At 48.0% G+C, this 20,136-nt stretch overlaps 1 protein-coding gene across 1 annotated transcript in view; it reads left to right on the forward strand.

Annotated features, from left to right (window-relative positions):
- BACE2 (beta-secretase 2) overlaps nucleotides 1-20,136 on the forward strand; it is a 101,592-nt gene that overhangs the window by 51,089 nt on the left and 30,367 nt on the right. The window contains exons 3-7 of the mRNA XM_024120282.2: nucleotides 6,105-6,321; nucleotides 9,579-9,707; nucleotides 11,858-11,992; nucleotides 13,969-14,070; nucleotides 19,308-19,457. Coding sequence (XP_023976050.1) covers nucleotides 6,105-6,321; nucleotides 9,579-9,707; nucleotides 11,858-11,992; nucleotides 13,969-14,070; nucleotides 19,308-19,457 — 733 coding nt within the window. The remainder of the gene's footprint in view (nucleotides 1-6,104; nucleotides 6,322-9,578; nucleotides 9,708-11,857; nucleotides 11,993-13,968; nucleotides 14,071-19,307; nucleotides 19,458-20,136) is intronic.

Below are 20,136 nucleotides of genomic sequence, written 5' to 3' on the forward strand. Positions count from 1 at the left end.
TAAATATGTCCTGTCACTCCCTTCTGGCTTGCAGAGTTTCTGCTGAAAGATCAGCTGTTAACCTTATGGGGATTCCCTTATATGTTAGTTGTTGCCTTTCCCTTGCTGCTTTCAGTATTTTTTCTTTGTGTTTATTTTTTGATAGTTTGATTAATATGTGTCTTGGTGTGTTTCTCCTTGGATTTATCCTGTATGGGACTCTCTGTGCTTCCTGGACTTGATTGACTCTTCATCTGCTGCGTATTTCTCTGTCTTCTCGTTTTGCTTAACTTACTGTGTTTGGGGTCTCCTTTACGTAGGCTGCAGGTTTGTAGTTCCCGTTGTTTTTGGTGTCTTCCCCCAGTGGATAAGCTTGGTTCAATAGGTTGTGTGGGCTTCCTGGTGGAGGGGACTGGTACCTGTGCTCTGGTGGACGAGGCTGGATCTTTTCTTTCTGGTGGGCAGGACTGTGTCCGGTGGTGTGTTTTGTGGTGTCTGTGAAATTATTATGATTTTAGGCCGCCTTTCTGCTAATGGGTGGGGTTGTGTTCCTGTCTTGCTAGTTGTTTGGCATGGGGTTTACAGCATTGGAGCTTGCTGGACGTTAAGTGGAGTTGGGTCTTAGCGTTGAGATGGAGATCTCTGGGACAGCTCTCGCTGATTGATATACATGGGGCCGGGAGGTCTCTGGTGGCCCAATGTCCTGAACTCAGCTCTCCCACCTCAGAGGCTCAGGCCTGACACCCGGCTGGAGCACCAAGACCCTGTCAGCCACACGGCTCAGAAGAAAAGGGAGAAAAAAAAGAGAAAGAAAGGAAAAAAAAGATAAAATAAAGTTACTAAAAGAAAACGTTTTAAAAATATATTATTACAATAAAAAAATTAAAAATTAATAAAAAGAAAAGAAAAAGAAAGAAGAGAGTAACCAAGCCAATAAAGGAATCCACCAATGATAACAAGCGCTAAAAAATAAACTAAGATAAACATAAAAATCAGAAACTGGTCAGTCACAGACAGCAAACCCCGAGTCTGCAGTTGCTCCCACAATCCACCTCCTCAATTTGGGATGATTCGTTGTCTTTTCAGGTATTCCACAGATGCAGGTACATCAAGCTGATTGTGGAGATTTAATCCGCTGCTTCTGAGGCTGCTGGGAGAGACCTCCCCGTCTCTCTGTTCGCACAGCTCCCAGGTTTCAGCTTTGGATGTGGCCCCACCTCTGCATGTAGGTCGCCTGAGGGCGTCTGCTCTTCGCTCAGACAGGACAGGGTTAAAGGAGCCGCTGATTCGGGGGCTCTGGCTCACTCAGGCCGGGGGGAGGGAGGGGCACGGATGTGGGGCGAGCCTGCGGCAGCAGAGGCCAGCGTGACGTTACACCAGCCTGAGGCACCGCGCGTTCTCCCGGGGAAGTTGTCCCTGGATCACGGGACCCTGGCGGTGGCGGGCTGCACAGGCTCCCGGGAGGGGAGGTGTGGAGAGTGACCTGTGCTCGCACACAGGCTTCTTGGTGGCGGCAGCAGCGGCCTTAGCGTCTCCTGCCCGTCTCTGGGGTCCGGGGTCCGCGCTGATAGCCGCGGCTCGCGCCCGTCTCTGGAGCTCCTGTAAGCGGCGTGCTTAATCCCCTCTCCTCGCGCCCCCTGAAACAACGGTCTCTTGCCTCTTCGGCAGCTCCAGACTCTCCCGGACTCCCTCCCGGCCAGCCGTGGCGCACTAGCCCCTTCAGGCTGTGTTCACGCCGCCAACCCCAGTCCTCTCTCTGCTTCCGACCGAAGCCCGAGCCTCAGCTCCCCGCCCCGCCCGCCCCGGCGGGGGAGCAGACGAGCCTCTCGGGCTGGTGAGTGCCGGTCGGCGCCGATCCTCTGTGCGGGAATCTCTCCGCTTTGCCCTCCGCACCCTGTTACTGCGGTCTCCTCCGAGGCTCAAAAGCTCCCCCCTCCGCCACCCGCAGTCTCCGCCCGTGAAGGGGCTTCCTAGTGTGTGGACACTTTCCTCCTTCACAGCTCCCTCCCAGAGGGGCAGGTCCCGTCCCTATTCTTTTGTCTCTGTGTTTTCTTTTTCCTACCCAGGTACGTGGGGCGTTTCTTGCCTTTTGGGAGGTCTGAGGTCTTCTGCCAGTGTTCAGTAGGTGTTCTGTAGGGGTTGTTCCACATGTAGATGTATTTCTGATGTATTTGTGGGGAGGAAGGCGATCTCCACGTCTTACTCTTCCGCCATCTTGAAGATCCTCGTGGCTATTTGAATTTAAATTAATTAATGTTGCATAAAGAGTCGTTCTTTAGTCAAACTGTCCAGACGGTCGCGGACTTATGATGGCTTGACTTATGATTTTTCCACTTGACAATGGTGCAAAAGCAACGCACGTTCAGTAGAAACTGTACTTTGAATTCTGAATTTTGATCTTCTCCCAAGCTAGCAATATGCTGGACAATCCTCTCTTGTGCTGCTGGGCAGCGTCAGCCGTAGCTCCCTGTCAGCCACGCGATCATGAGGGTAAACAGCTACGCACTGTTAACCATGCTGGACGCAGGCAACCACTCTGTTTTTCACTTTCAATATCATATTCAGTAGCTCACAGGAGATATTCAATATTTTATTATAAAATAGGCTTTGTGTTGGATGATTTTGCCCAACTGTAGGCTAATATAAGTGTTCTGAGCATGGTTAAGGTAGGCTAGGCTAAGCTAGGATGTTCAGTAGGTTAGGTATATCAAATGCACTTTCAACTTAATGATAATTTCAGCTTACAAGGGTTTATCAGGATGTAACCCCATCGTATGTTGAGGAAGATCTACAGTCACGTTTTAGATGCTCTGTAGCCACCTGTGGCTACTGTATTGGAAGCATAGGTAGAGAATATTTCTGTCACTGCAGACGTTCTGTTGGACAGCCCTGGTCCAGAACACAGGAGAGCTCCATCTTTTAGAAACCTAGAAGGTTCCTCCCCTCCCTGGATCATTTTAACCCAGTCTTACCCAAGACTTGCCCCTTTTCCTGGAGGTTGTTGGACTTCAGAATGAGACAGTTTTGGATATTCAGAAAGAGTATCTCTATAGGAACATTTTCTAGAAAAAATATCTTACATTTTCTAATAGCAGTCCATAGATTGAATAAAGGTAGCAAGTGATTAGATAATTATAATAATAGCAGCTATTTTTGTTGTGTACCTGCTGTGTTCCAGGGTTTTGTTCTAAATGGTTTACAGTATTAACTCTCCTAATCCTTCATATTAACCCCATGAGGTATGGTACTGTACTTGTCCTGACTTTTTAACTGAGGAAACTGAGGTGCAGAGAAGTTAATTAACTGGACTTAGGGTCACACATGGCTCCTAAGTGGTTGAAGTACTGTTTGACTGCAGGCAGAGTGTAACTCCAACTACCTCTCCTCTCTCTGTAAGTGGCACCGCAACATCCAGAAAGTTCGCCCATGAGGGAAATAGCAAGCTGGTCAGTACACTGCAGAGGACATGCTACTTAGATGGTCAGCCTGGTCCATCTTATCAGTAACATCGGCAGATTCTAATGAGTTTTCTGTAGTCTGGACAGAGTAAAAATAAAAAAACTTCTCAAAAGAAAGTCATGGTACTATAGAATGTTTGGGGAGATAATAATCTTCTAGATCAGGAGTTGGCAAACTAGGGCTGACAGGCCACATCCAACCTGCTGCCTGTTTTTGTAAATAAAGTTTTATTGGAACACAGACACACACATTTGTTTATCTGTCATATGTGGCTGCTTCTTCACGAGCAGAGTGGAGTAGTAACAGAAATCATGTGACCCACAAAACCTGAAAGATTTGTTTTCTGGCCCTTTACAGAAAAAGTTTGCCAACCCTGTGCTAGATCACATTCTCTAAGCCTTTCAGAATAATTAGCCTCTTCCATTAGCAGTAGTATTTTGCAGTCAGATGCTCTACCACTGATCTATACCCCCAGCAGTAGTGCAGTTTTAAACTTGAGGAATGACCCCAAATTGTCAAAAGGGACTGACAATTTAGTATTTTAATTGCTTTTCATCCTAAACGTGTGCAGCCCCTGCTGTGTTACAGGCATCACTGAATTGATGCTGGCACTAAAACACCAACCTTCAAGTGCCTGCATTTCAATGACCTGACTATGCGCTTTATATGTGTAATTTCTGATGGGTCCCTTAGAGCTCCATGTGCCCGGGGTCCATCCACACTTACTTTTTGGTCTGTGCCTGCCCTTGTCAGAAGACATCTGTACATAAAATGTTCACTTAATGCCACTCTCTTTTTAAGATCATGGTGGAGTTAGCTAAAATAGTCAGAAAATGTTAAAATTAAATATTCTTCATATTTCATATCCCATTATGAAGTTAGAATAAATTAAATTTCTCCAAAATGTGTCTGCCAGACATTTTAAAAATAACCTTTTTTCTCTGATTATAAGAAGTTATATATGCAGAAAATATGGAAGGATCTAACCACAAGAATGAGAGTTTCCCCTACAAAACCCCACCACCCAGAGGTAGCACTGCTAATATCGGAGTGTATTAAATTTTTTTGAAGAAGATTCTGCCACATATACAAATGTTTCTTTTACCTTATGTTTTTACTGTGTCATTGAAAATGTCTTACTCAACAGCATTTTTCAGAGCTACTTAATATTCCATCATATGGATGTACCATAATTTACTAAACTGTTTCCTTTTTACTGGGCATTTAGGTTGTTTCCAACTGTTTGCTGTTATAGATAAAACATAATGACTGTCTTTGTTCATGAATCTCTGTTTGCATCATGGGTGTTTTCTTAGGATCAGATTCTCAGAAGTGCAATTACTGAGTTAAAGACTGTTACCATTTTTAAAGCTTATGAGATGTACTGAAAAAAAGTCATATCATCCCTGACTTAACTTTCTCCCTGACTCCCCAAAAGACCATATAATCCATACAGCAAATTCATATAATCCTATAGCAGACACTTAGTAACATGTATTAACGTTCAGAGATTTAATGTTAAAACAAAATGGAATGAAAACTGCAGACAAGCAGGAACACTTTACAGTGATATGTTTGGTGATTTGACACTTCTCTTAGGAACCTGATCGTTCTCCTAAATACCCAGATATTTGCTCAGAGATGTCCCTTGGGTTCCTACCTGTAGTCAACAGAGTTTTCAAGCTCAATTAGGTATAAGAGTGACCTCACAGGATTGGACACCCCAGGGCCTTGACACCTACTGTTCTCTCTCCAGGATGCCCCTCCCCAGAGAGCCCCGTGGCTTGTTGTTTTCAGGCAGGTCTTACACAAATGTCCTCTTTCAGAGAGGCCTCGGTGACCACACCCTCCCCTCACCCTGCTCTCTTCTCTGGGTGACTCATCACTCTATCATCGCCTGGAATTCTAGGGGTTCATTGGTTTACTGTCTGTCTCTGAAATCCCGAGAGCAGGATTTCCATCTACCCCACCCGTTGTCTGGTCTTGTTCATGTTGTTCTGTTTCAGTAACTCTCACCCTTCGGGGTTGTGGGGTTGTCACAGTCACTTGTCAGCATCCTCCTTCATGTTTTGATGTGAGTATAATCAGCTTGGGTCACAGGGACGACCTTGAGAAGGAACCTGTGACACCAGGAGGTCGTGCGGGCCCTGAGGAGGGACAGCCCTGGTACTGGGGGTGTGTGGCTTGATGTTTATTCATCACGTTGGCTGTTTGTGTGAATCTGAACCCCAGGCCACAAGCTGGTGGCCACTCTTTCTGGGCTGCCAGCCCCTCCCTTTGTCACAGAGTAGCAGTGCAGGGTCCCCGCAGAGCCAGAGGGCCAGGCGGGGCCCACCCCCCAGTAGTGGCGTCCCAGGCCAGTGCAGTTAAGTACACCATCTGGCTTACGGGGCAGGACTTGGGCAGAGAGAAGAGTTAAAGTTGGGGCTGCGCGTTGACCCCAGTACTCCCTACGCGTGGCGCAGAAGACACCATTACCCAAATGTTAGCGATTATTTTTTATGGGAAATGTCACCTTGTCAGCGTGAGGAGCCTTAATTATGAAGAATGGCTTACGCAGATCTTCTGGGCGTAGGGCCGCTGTCTTTGCAGCCGGGACCGCCATGTGGTCAGAACAGGGACAGGTGGACGGCATACAGGACACGATGCCTCTTCTCTTTTTCCAGGTCCAGCACCTACCGCCCCAAGGGCTTTGATGTCACCGTGAAGTACACGCAAGGGAGCTGGACTGGCTTCGTTGGGGAGGACGTTGTCACCATCCCAAAAGGCTTCAACAGTTCTTTTCTGGTCAACATTGCCACCATCTTTGAGTCAGAGAATTTCTTTTTGCCTGGGATTAAATGGAATGGGATACTTGGACTGGCTTATGCTACCCTGGCCAAGGTGAGAGTAATGGGTAGGTCTAAGGAAATGGAGTGATGGGACAAGATTCTGAAGCCCGTCATTGGAGGGGCCAACAGATGGGTCCAGCTGTCCGAGGCAGTCAGTGAGAATCACATGGTTGAAGGATCAGTGTTCGCACAATTAACTTTATCTCGAAGCATTTTTTAAATTTAAGACGAATGGTGACATTCTTTGAACCTTCCGACAAGGTACACTCATAGCATCACTTTTGTCATTTGCCTTTCGTTTATTTTACTTGTATAGTTGACAGGTGTTATCAGAAGCTGAATCACTTTGATTATGGTATTTGTTTAGGGGTTTTTATTTGGGCAGGATTAAGAGTAAACACATGTATTAAATTCATACATTCACATAAAGACGTGACCCTGGACCCTCGGCAGGAAGAGGTGTCCCACCAGGCAGACAAAGCACCGTGCTGCCTTTCCCTGACTCTGCGGCGGGAGCACAGGCAGCCTGCAAGCGCGCCCTGCGGACCGCCAGCCGCTGGAATTAGCGATGCAGCGAGGAGTTGGTGGGACCCTCGCTCTCATCAGCGTCAGAACCGTCACAAAACAGGGAAGGACAGGATTGAGTGTTCTCCGGTTATCTGTCCTTGGCCCCACCCAAAGGAAGTAGTGTTCATGAGCAGGAGGTGAGGTGGGCTGGGAAATGTCCACCCGGAAGGGATGCCAGGGGCAGGCGGATCCGACACCCGTGTGTCCCCTGGGCTCCGGGAGACCAGGGCAGGTTAGCATACACTTGAGGAGAGGTTGCCCCTCCTGGCCTGTAAACGGGCACCCCGGCTCGGCCTCTCCTTGTTCAGAGTTAGGCTTCAAGCCAGAGCTAAGTGTGGAACAAAGAATCGTGGGTGCAGAAAGGCCTGTTTTCTCTCCATAAGGACATTTGTTCCAGCTCAAGTTTACTAGCAAGCGATGTAGGGCAGCGATGAGGGGGTGGAGATGGGCCAGTAGGCAGGGGCCGTTTCCCAACACTGTGGCTTCTCAAGGACAGAAAATAGCCCGTGAAGCCCTAGGCTGAGACCATTGCAAGGTGTCTGAGACCTCCCCACAAGGCAGACTTTGTAGGCCCCTGTTATCCCCCTTTTAGAGATGTGTGGACTGAGGGTCAGAGAGGTTTACCCCTTGCCTAGGGCTGGGGTAGAGCCCCCCTCCGTAGAGCCCCCTCTACGGAGCCCAGATGGCTTCTGGAGCCGTTTTTTTGCTCAGCACTGTAGGAAAAGCTTAATATGAGTTCCCAAACTTGTAGCAACCAACTTACATTCCTAAGTGCTTTTCACTGACGATGTGACCTCAGGCAAAATGTTTCATCTTCTTGTGACTCTGAAAATAAAAGATGTATGATTGATTTGATGCTGGTTATTTAGAGGAGGGTAGCATAAAGCTAAATTATCTGGAGTTAATAATATGTAAAACTTCCTTGAGAATAGACTGCTTTGGGGTTCTTTTGGGTGTCCAGACTCCCCACATGACTTTTTATCTTTTCACCCATGAAATTCCAAGATCGCCAATTGTCTTCACTCCCTAGGTTTGGGGAGACAGTAACAGGATTTGTAGGAAGTGAAGCACGGCTAGAAACAGGACTGGCAGGGCAGTCTGGGTTGGTGGCCCAAAGGTGCTTCCGAAATAGGCTCCCCGAGCACCCAGTGGTGTCATAGTGTGTGGTGGCCCCCGGCCGATGCCAGGTGCTTCTCATCAGGGATGTGGCCAGAACCACCTGTGAGGTCTGTCACACTACAGTTGCCTGCATCCAGCAGCATCCCTGCAGAATCAGGTTCTCTTGGGCTGGTCCTGGGCAGCTGTGTGCTTTTAGACCTTAAAGGATCCCGAGTCCTACTGAAGAATGACCTGACAGAACAATTATAGATCCTGTCCCGTGTGCCAGGCACTCTTCCAAGCACTCTGTGTGTACCGACCCATTGAAGCCCCAGAAGAGCTCTGGGATGCGACTGTGATCCCCATTTTACAGATGAGGAAACAAAGGAACAAGTCACACGGTCAGCAGGTGGGAGGCGGAGCCAGGATTCAGTTCCAGGCAGTGTTTATCTCACTGCCTCTCAAGAAGGTGGACACAGACTGGGTCATCACCAGACCCAGCCCCTTTCACAAGGGGGCCTTTGTCTCATTCCTTGACCCAAACACAACCTATTTAGACAAGGTTACATGTAGAGATTGTACTGAATTCTGCAAGAGAGTCCACAGCGGTTGGGAAAGAAGCAGATAGGATGCCAAATACAGATGAACTAGAGAAATGGGCAAGTTTCTGTCTGTCTGATAACACTGCCGTCACTCCCTCTAGCATTAGAGTTTTAGTTCTTACAGATTATGAATTATCCTTCCTTATATTAACCGTAGGTGCTCAGAAGATGCCAAGAGCATCTGTGCCGCTACAGTCTTTTTCATCAAGAGCTAACCGTTCGTAGTAACCAACTCTAATCTCTCTCAGTTGTCAAAGCCAAAATCGAAACATAGGTCTGTGACCTTCCTTCCTGACCACCAGCACCTGTGACCCACCCCCAGCTAAGACCTGTTCACAGACCATCCCTCCTTTTCAGTCCTGGAGAAATACAGCTGGTCTCTGAAGGTGTGGTTACATGTAACAGAAGCACAGAGGACATTATTGACATAGGGCAATGGGGAAAAATGAGCTTTTAAACTGCAGGGGAATAGCATCGTCCCTTTCCCGGTTGCCAGAGTTCAGGAGACAGCCTGCAGAGCTAAGCCGCCTCCCAGGGTCCGGGATCTGGGATGTGACCTGTCCTCATGGGTCAGGCACCTGTCATTTGCATGATGGACGCCTACAGCTGAAAGGGGTGAATACAAACTTTTTCTGAAGCTGCAAAGGCAGCTCCTGGAGACGCTGTTCTCTCCTTACTCTGAAATATCTAAGATTAGAATCCACCCCCTACCTGGGTAACCCACTTCCACATCTTCTCACGCCTGCCTCACAAGGCAGTCAGGATGGTAAATGGGGCAGCCTCTTAACAGCTTCCGGAAATACTATCTTATTTTTCCAACAGAGCCGCCATCCCCAAAGGAAAAATACCAAGTCTTAGGGAGTTCTGTTGGAGGTTTCTGAATCAGTGTACTTAATCACAAGCTTGTTTATTCCTTAGCCTTGAAATTATTAAATATAAAGAGATGCCGTGTTGTGTGCCATGCCTGGTGCCTGCTTGGGGTCACTGCTTGTCTACACTGTGAGTCCTGAAGCAGCTGTGCTCTTCCCCGTCCCCCCTGCAGCCGTCAAGTTCTCTGGAGACGTTCTTTGATTCCCTCGTGGCACAAGCAAGGATCCCTGATGTTTTCTCCATGCAGATGTGTGGGGCTGGATTGCCGGTCGCTGGATCTGGTACCAACGGAGGTAGTCTTGTGGGTATCTTTTCGTCTTAAAGGGGGAACATCAGAGATCAGTGGGGCTGCTCTTTCTGCTTTATTAAGATCCTGATAGAAATATTAGACATGTAGGCATACATAGGTACCGTCAGATATTAATACTCCTTGTTTGAGAGCCCTTAAAAATGGATAAAAGTAGGTATTATTTTTATCTTTCCTAATCATCCTGCCATCTCATAAGATGATTCTCATTGCTTCCCAAAATTCCTTTATTTTTTTTTATCCCCATGCCTTTTTTTTTTTTTTTTTCTATTGGGGTATAGTTGTCTTACACTGTTGCTTAAAGTCAGATTCCTTTAAAGCTTTTTAAAAAAATGTTCCTTTGAAAGGTAACTGTTTTTGTTGGGTGTGGCCGGGGCCCATGAGGACCAGTGGGGTGGGGTGGCAGGTGGGCCTTACTCTGGGGAGGGGAGGCAAAGGGGGAGGACTGTGATTTCATAAATTTGGTGGGGAGACGGGGACACCTGCACAGCCTTTCTCTCTCCACACACACACACACACACACACACACACACACACACACACAGGCACACACACACACATGGAGGACTGTGATTTCATAAATTTGGTGGGGAGACGGGGACACCTGCACAGCCTTTCTCTCTCCACACACACACACACACACACACACACACACACAGGCACACACACACACATATACACATACATATACACACACAGGCACCCACACACACATATACACACACAGGCACACACCTACACACAGACCCACACACATGCACATACATATACACACATGCACACACATACACAGACCCACACATACATATACACACACAGGCACACACATACACAGACCCACACATACATACACACACATGCACACACAGACCCACACATATACACATACATATACACACATGCACACACACAGACCCACACATATACACATACATATACACACATGCACACACACATATACACATACATATACACACAGACCCACACATATACACATACATATACACACATGCACACACACATACATACACACACCGACCCACACATATACACACATGCACACACATACACACAGACCCACACATATGCAATACATATACACACATGCACACACATACACATATACACATACATATACACACAGACCCACACATATACACATACATATACACACATATGCACACACACATATACACATACATATACACACAGACCCACACATATACATGCACACACATACACACATAGACCCACACATATACACATACATATACACACACATACACACACAGACCCACACATATACACACACATGCACACACATACACAGCTATACAAACCTACACATACACACTTACATACACACACTTATATACACACGCATACACACACATGCACATACACAGCACACACATAGTGAAGCAGAATCAACACTGTGAACGTGCCATAACCCAAGTGTCCTCTTGATGGGCCCTGCACCCAGACGTCTAAAGTAGGAGGTGATGGGGAGAATGCACATGAAGGGCCCCCCCCACCAGGGTGGGTGATGTTGACCCCTTTGCTCTCCACCTATGAAAAGCAGGCTCATCTACTTTGATTGCTAACAATACACCTGCCCTCAACACCTTTTTTATCACCTTTTCAGGGGAGAGGGTAGCCTAGATTTGTGGGATCATGCTATACAGATGTGCAAAATGAAGTTTTGGTTAGGGAAGCCCTTTTGTTCTGCTTTCCATGCAAATGTGCAGGGCAGGAAGTCATCCTCTGTCTTCTGAGGAACTAAATTTTTGTCAGTCTGTATGGTTTACAATTTTATTGCATTTCTTTGCCAGTGGCCGGGGTGGGGGCCGGAGGGGAGGATCTCAATGTCATGGAACTGGAACTGTATGTACTAACTTTAGATAAGGGAAACCATCAAAGCATCCTGATTAGACTAGGGTATAAAAGTCTTTGATCTTTGGATACATGGCCCCAGAATGTTCCCTGTTTAATTTTCAGGTGTGTGAATTTATTTATAACATCCCAATAAATGGAAAGTACTAATTCTAGTGAAGTTTTGCCTTATAAGAGCATGCTTCTCTGTGTAACTTGTTACATGCCTGTATATTTTTTTCTCTTATACCTGTAAATATTTTCCATCTCAGGTCCTGGGTGGAATTGAACCAACCTTGTACAAAGGAGACATCTGGTATACCCCTATTAAGGAGGAGTGGTATTATCAGATAGAAATTCTGAAATTAGAAATTGGAGGCCAGAACCTTAATCTGGACTGCAGAGAGGTATTTCCACTGTGTGATCTCTTTGTGTCTACCTGTCTGTGTGTGCCTGGGTCACTTAAATATTACAGCTGGGACCTGAATATGAACTCAGAGGGTACATTACATTGCAAGATAAATCAAAAGTTCATGACATTAAAAGTTACAGGGCCTTTTTGTAGATGATTTTATACCACTGATCCCCCCCACCAAAAAAATTGCTTCCCTTCAACTGCTTCTCTTAATAGAGAGGAATTAGCCTAAAACGGTGAGTGAAGAGAACTATCCATACCATCTTGGCCTGATGGTCCCTGATCTCTGTTCACGACGAGAAGTAAGCAGGGTTTTATCAGTGTAAAATGGGACTAAAAATTAGCGAAATGAAACCAGAAGTAAATCATCAGCTTTATCCTCCATTCACAGCTAATCCCCTTCCCCCCAGTATACAATTCTCACTCGAAGAAACGTGCTCTAAAGATGTGCATGGAGTTGGATGGTGCTCAGAGGGGGCACATGTGCAGAGCTGGGAAACCACATCTCTCGTTAACCTCGTTCACACCCTCTTGCTGCGGTTTGGCTTGTTTGTGGCACATAATGACATGATTATGAGGATCTGAGGGAGACTTGGTCCTCTACAATATTTTCAGAACGGTTTACAAGAACCACCAGCATTTCATCAGCATTCATTGTACTCTTACCTGTCATCACTGCCTTTCAGTTTAACCATCACATTGTACCATAAGTTCTCAGATACACAGATGCCTCTGAAAAAACAGTCAAAGCTTGATAAAGGGATGGTCCATTCCATTGGGATGATGTTTCAGTCCTAAGTCCACAAATCGGTTTATTGTCAAGAGGCATTTACTTGCCATTGAAGAGTCCAGTGATAGAATCAGATGGGAGGGCCTAAAATGAAGCACAGACTCCGCACGTGCGTGTGTGCGCGGGTGCGTGTGTGAGAGTGTGTGTTGGAGAGTGAAGCATTTATTTGGAGGTTTGATTCTCGTATTCCTGGTTCTTTTCTGCCCCCCACAATCAGCCAAGCTTGCCACACAGAGCAAACAACAAAACCCAGAACATCCCACCCCCCCAGCATTTCAGTGTGCGAGCTTTTCTGACACATACAAGTGCGAACAAACTAGATTATATTCAAGGTAACTTTGCTTCTAAACTGAAATTAGTTTTACATTTGAAAAAATGGGAATCAGTTGCTGTATTTCAATTTCTCAAAATTCTTCACTCCTCCCACCTGCTACCTAAACAAATCCTTATTTCCTTTTGACCCGCTTGGTGTGTTTGGTCCTATGACTCATGGGTTTGCCGTAGAAGCAGGAGGATTCAATTGCCCACGACTCACTCCATTCCTGGGCAGCCTTGCTCATACAGTTATGTCCCTAGAGGTTGGGTGACTACTCTGGTCTTGGCCCACTGACCTCCATTCTTCCCACTTGGCCTCGTAAAGAATGACAGAGGCGGGGTCAGGGCTGGGAATGCCTCTGTGTGTGTGAGATTCTCTTACTGAATGTGGCTTTGGTTCCATTCTAAATGCAAATATGGGGTGTCTATTGAAAAACTGTCCTTCCCCCTCTTCCTCCAGGAGCAGGGTACTAGAGACTTGATTTTTCATGATTTGTGTAAAGGACGTTTAGTGTATCATTTCAACCTCTAAAGACAAACGGGTCTTCCCTCTTTGGGGGATCCTTGACAGGATCTGGCCACTGCTGAGTAAGAGAGAAGCCCTGCAATTAGGCTGTTGATTTCGGTCAATGTCACTGCCCTTTCCTGGCCTCGGTTTCTTTATCTATAATGAGAACATGGGGCAAAGGAAGTTCTCGGTTCCCAAGTTCTGAGAAGATGAAATGAATCGTAGCCACCAAGGAGGTACCGTGACAGCCGAACGGGTGTATCACAGATCCATGGTGACGGCGGGCTGGAGCCGTGCATCGATGTGGGTGCCCTGTCGCTCATGTGCTTTCTCCCCACCCCCTCTCCCGTTCTAGTACAACGCGGACAAGGCCATCGTGGACAGTGGCACCACGCTGCTGCGCCTGCCACAGAAGGTGTTTGATGCCGTGGTCGAGGCAGTGGCCCGCACGTCTCTGGTGAGTCCTCGGGATGCTGGATGAATCTCAGAGGTCACACCAGGTCATGACTGCGTACTGGGGGATACCACCACGTAGTCTAACAGTCTCCGTCTGGGGATTCTGAGGTTGTTTTATTTTAATGATTACTTATTAAGTTCACAGTCTTATTCTTTGATATTAACCAGCAAATAATTCCTTCACTTTAACCTCAGAGGACTTGGATCTGAAGGTGCGATGCTTTTTAGTATTTCAAATAACATTGCAGTTAGCATAGTACTTTTGTAATCTAAGGGGGAAAAGAACCACTTGGTAATATACTATATTAAAGTAAATAGTAAACCAGGAATATGTCTGTAGCCTTTAAAACAAGCCAAAAATTGTACTCCTTTTTTGGCCTTCATCCAAGCTATGCGGGGATTGTAATTCCTACTTCTGTAAAAGAATGAGATTCACAGAAGACGAAGGGCCATCCACCAGTGTAATAATTCTTTTATGGCCGTGCTTTGAAATACAATTAAAATCATGGTCAAGGACAACATGCCTTTTGAGGGCCTGGTTAACAGTATTCCCAGTGTGACCCCACCTTTCCAGTTAGTTCAAGGCAACAGGAGAGACCACAGGGCATTGACTGGAAGGACCGCAGCCTTAAAGGGCAAATGGAATTGAATTTCATCTGGCTTCTGCCCCTTATTAGCTGAGTGCCTGGAGAGGGCTCTTGTGCCCCTTGAGAGTCTCCGTGTTCTTGTCGTGGGGCTGTGAGGAGGGTCGGGCTTGAAAGCCTGGCACGACGTGCTCGGTCGAGAAGAGCTTCTATTTCACGTCCAAACCACAGAGCTACTACTGTTTGTCCCGACACAAGATAAACGTTTCTCTCGACTTCGTGGGTGTCTTCATAAGCATCTGTTCACGCAGGGCCACCCTGGCAAAGTGACCAAAAATGAGCGTTTCCTGCACAAAGTCTTTATATTGGCACTGACCCCAGTTGGGGCTGACGGTCCCGCAACTCCACTGGGCTGGCCAAATACAAAGAATGATTGATAGGAGACGCACAGCCGTTGCTTTGTTACAGGTGACAGCAGAACAGGGGAAGGAGGAGCAGGGTTTTGCTTGTCCTGGACCCAAACTTGAAAAGTCTGAAAGTGCTGTAGGAAGAGCAGCAGGGAAATCAAAAGAACACAGAGGGGAAAGCAGGAAGAAACAACACCGAGGTCCTTTGTGAACTGAAAGGTCAAGGGAGCAGAGGACAAAAAAGGCACAGCAATATCTGCCTTTTTTGTCCACTGCGTGTCTAATATCTGCTGAATCAGAACAAAATGGCAGGTAACATTTTTAGTGCCTTAAATTTAGAAAACTGGCTGAAAACCAGACTGGGCTGGAAATGCAGAGCAATATGCTGCTTTTTTCGGCGTAAAAATGTCCTCGGTGAAATTAGCATGAGCACCTTCGAATTTAATACTCTGAGCTGTAAGTGTTTTACAACCGCCCCAAGGACATTCTGGCAGCATCAGCATGTGACTTCAGCAAGCCCGTGACCAGCCTGGGTCTCTGCAGAGTCCGTGACTTCAGCGAGGACCAGCGGGACCGTGGCAGAGGGGCGCTAGCACTCCTGAGGTCGGCACGGCATGTGTTCAGCAGTGCCTGACTGTAGTTAAAGCACGAGAAGGAACGAGAGTACAAAATTTGTTTGCCTAGTCTAAAATTATCCTCTGATTTCAGTGCCTCCATCAGGAGGGAGCGGCCTGGGGAGGATGTTTGTCTTGAGCAGGGAAAGCTCCACACGGGTGGGAGCTGTCTCTGTCTCCTTGCGCGTGGACCAGAGACGTGCGTGTTCTTTCTCTCTGCTAGGTTCATCTCAGCTGGCTCTCTTGGCTTGGGTTTTCTTTCTTAGTTAAGGAGGGGACCGGCTTTGAAGAGTTAAACACCATACAGATGTCGGGCTCTGTCTCTGGGCCTAGATTCTTCAGATGAGATTTTAGAAATGAATGGTTTGTAGGTCTGTAGTTCTTTTTTATTATTGAAGTAGAGTTAATTTGCAATGTTGTGTTACTTTCAGATGTACAGCAAAGTGATTCATTTATACACATACATGTATTCTTTTTCAGATTCTTTTCCGTTATAGGTTATTGCAAGATATTGAATACAGTTCCCTGTGCTATATGTAGGTCGGTTTGTTTTTTGTTTTTTTTTCTTTTGCGGTATGCGGGCCTCTCACCGCTGTGGCCTCTCCCGTTGTGGAGCACAGGCTCCAGACGCGCAGGCTCAGCGGCCATGGCTCACGGGCCCAGCCGCTCCGCGGCATGTGGGATCCCCCCGGACCGGGGCACGAACCCGTGTCCCCTGCATCGGCAGGCGGACTCCCAACCACTGCGCCGCCAGGGAAGCCCTGTAGGTCTGTATTTTTAAATGAGCCTGGTGGGGAGTTCTGTGTTTGGCAGGGACCTGGGCTTCCTTCCTGCCCAGCTGTGGCGCCCTTGTTAGCTCAGGCCCAGTGCTTCTTCCTCTGTAAAACCCAGAAGTAGGATGACACCTGCTGTAAATTGACTTCTGACTTTCAACTCTATGATCTGAATGTCCAAACTCTCCCCCAGGACCCAAGGCTTGTCCCCCAGGGAGGCTTTCCAGACTTGCAGGCACCTCTTTGGAGGCAGACGTCCCCCATCCAGTCCTGAGCTGTGCCTTTTAGGCCAGTTACTTGGCCCCTCTGAGCCCCATTCTTCAGCTGGAAACTGGAGCTCTGTGCCCTCTGTGCAGCACTAGCCACGCTTCACTTTTCCTGGAATCCAGCAAAATGACTGCCCCACCCCTTCTTAACTCATCCAGCAAGGGGTTCTTCCCTGCGATACATATTTCGAACTGGCTTCATTCTTTTAAAATATACAAATCTAAGAAGGCCAGCATCAGAGACTTTGCAAATCGGCACTGACAGTTTCAGTGGAGAACCTATGATGGGTGAAGAGACCGCAGGAGCTTCCTCCTGGTGGTCTGCCCCGAGGGCGGCGGCACATGCCTGCGAGGTCCTGAGCAGGCAGCTCTCAGTCCGTATTCATCCAGGGACACCCAGTTTTCTCACTTCCTATCTTCCTTGACCTCTGCAGCGCCCCTGCTCACCTTCCTTACCTGTTCTCTCAGCTTCTGTAACACCCTCCTCCCAGGACCTCGTCTCCTCCCTGTTTTCCTCTTCATGGGGGTCTCCTTTGCTGGTCCCTTTCTCAGGGTGGGTGCTACGCCCCTCTCTTCTCCCTGTACCCTCTCCTAAGCCATCCCATCCATGGCCACACCATCACTTCCCACCCATTGGTCACTGACTTTCACATGCATCTGTCTAGCCCAGGCTGATTCCCTGGAGGTTAGACTCAAAGAGCCAGTGACCTACACAAATCCTGCTTGGATGCCTTAATCCCACCCCGTGTGCCGCAGCGCTCAGATCCCTGATAAATGATCTCTGATAAATGCACGAAGGTGCCCCTAGGTCCTTTCCAGCCTCATCTCCTGCCCCTTCCTGTCCTCAGCGCCAGCCTCCATGGCCATCACGTTGTCTAGTGGGACAGGTTCCATGCTCTGCCTGCTCTCCCCACCACATCTCCCTGACGCCCACCTGCCCCTCAACTCAGCTCATGTGCTTCCTCCTCAGGGACCTTGACAGATACCCCTTCCTCCCAGTCAGCATTCTTCCAGCTCCACCCCACATCCCCGTCACATGCCCTCCTAGCTCCGCCCTGTCACATGCTCTCCTAGCTCCTTGTCACACGCCCTCCTAGCTCTTCCCCTTTCACACGCCCTCCTAGCTCCTCCCCCATCACATATCCTCCTAGCTCCTCCCCCATCACATGCCCTCCTAGCTCTGCCCTGTCACATGCTCTCCTAGCTCCTCCCGTCACATGTCCTCCTAGCTCCTCCCCATCACATGCCTTCCTAGCTCCTCCCCCGTCACATGCCTTCCTAGCTCCTCCCCATCACATGTCCTCCTAGCTCCTCCCCTGTCACACGCCCTCCTAGCTCTTCCCCTTTCACACGCCCTCCTAGCTCCTCCCCCATCACATATCCTCCTAGCTCCTCCCCCATCACATGCCCTCCTAGCTCTGCCCTGTCACATGCCCTCCTAGCTCTGCCCTGTCACATGCTCTCCTAGCTCCTCCCGTCACATGTCCTCCTAGCTCCTCCCCATCACATGTCCTCCTAGCTCCTCCCCCGTCACATGCTCCTCTAGTTCTGACCTGAGCAGTGCAGTGTGCTGAGTGTGTTAAAAGAGACACATCCAACATAGTCCTTCCCTCAGGGAGCTGGCAGGAACAGGGCAGGCCTGCTCTGGAAACTTCACTGGGCCTGCTGAGAAGGCACAGAAGTAATTTGTAATTAACTTGCAGATTCAGCAGTTAGTGGATAAGCATGGTTGGCATTGCCCTTCTGGTCCCCGGATGAGAGGCACAGGTGAACAAACGTTCTGCATTCTCGGCCATTCACTTTTTTACCCACGAACATTCCCTGGGTCTTTCCTGTGGGCCAGGTGTTAAGTCTATGAGAAGGAGTTGGGGGAGCAGACAGCACACCTGTGTCATTAGAAGAATCAGATTCTAGTGCAAGAAACAGAAGTTAACCAATCACACCAATAAATTTAAAATTAAAACTGCTACAAGAAGAAAGGCCAAGGATGAGAGATACATGGTGGAGTACCAGCACCGTGGGGGGCAGTCAAGGAGGGCTTCCTGGACAAGGTGGCATTGGAGGTGAGATCTGGGGGAGGAGAAAGATGTTTCAGAAGAGCAGAGAGCCCCCGCAGGGCTCTGCACCAGTAGGAAGCTTACTGGGCTCAGGGAATTTATAGGGAAGTTAATGCCCAAAAGGACCTTGAGCACCACATTTAAGATCTGGTCTGTCTTCTAAAGGGTATTGCCTACTACAGTGTGACCTTGGGCGAGTTATTTCACTTCTCTGAGCGTTGGTTCCCTCAACCGTAAAGTGGAGGGGATGATGTTACTGCCCTGATGTGGGTGTTTGAGGATTAAAGTACTTAGTGCTGCGAAGTGCTTCTAGCAGTGCCTAATACCAGTAAGTCTTCCACGTGCCTCGGTAATTTTAATCATTGTGATTTTGTCATCACCATCACTCTTCCAGAGGACTGATGTCTTGCTTTGCGTCCACATTAAGCGGTGTTTATCGTGATGGGCTTCTGGCAAGGTAATGAGGAGAGCTGAGAGCTGCTTCCTGTTGTTGTGCCAGACTCGTCATTGTTTGTCATGTGATCTTGTTTTGTCTAGATCCCAGAATTCTCTGATGGTTTCTGGACGGGGTCCCAGCTGGCATGCTGGACAAATTCTGAAACACCTTGGTCTTATTTCCCTAAAATCTCCATCTACCTGAGAGACGAGAACTCCAGCAGATCATTCCGCATAACTATCCTGCCTCAGGTATGAACTTGGACTGTGTTTTCTCTTTTTAACATGGAACGTGCAAAAGTTAAGCACTTCATGCATAATGAGTGCATTTCAATATCACACCTGTATTAGGTAGCAATTGCCACGATAATGCTGCGTAACAAACAACCACAAAATCCAGTGGCTTTGATCAGTGAGCTTATATTTCTGCTCGTGAGTCTGGGCAGGTCTGCTGGTCTCGGCTGGCTTGCTCACATGGTCTCTGGTCAGCTGGTGGTTGGCCTTGGCTTAGGATGATCTCCGACGGCCACACTTGCATATCTGGTGGCTCGATTGGTGGAGGGATGGGGCCATTGTCTCTCACCACCCAGCAGCTGCCTCAGACAGTGGCAGCAGGATTCTGTGAGAGAGAAAAGAAACCTGCAGGTGCTCCTGAAGTCGAGGCCCCTGGGACTGGCCACCACCTCTTGCACAATGTTTCCCAAACTAGGCCAGGGGCGGCCCAGGTAACTGGGGTGGGGACATAGACACCACCTCCCAATGGGAAGAGCTGCGAGGTCACATCACAAGGGTGTGGCTATGAGGAAAGTTAAGAATTGAGGCCATTTAAAAAAATTTTTTTTTTTTTTTTTTGCGGTACGCGGGCCTCTCACTGTCGCGGCCCCTCCCGTTGCGGAGCACAGGCTCCGGACGCGCAGGCTCGGCGGCCATG

This window comes from Physeter macrocephalus, chromosome 8, assembly GCF_002837175.3.
Source record: "Physeter macrocephalus isolate SW-GA chromosome 8, ASM283717v5, whole genome shotgun sequence".
Lineage (NCBI taxonomy): Eukaryota > Metazoa > Chordata > Mammalia > Artiodactyla > Physeteridae > Physeter > Physeter macrocephalus.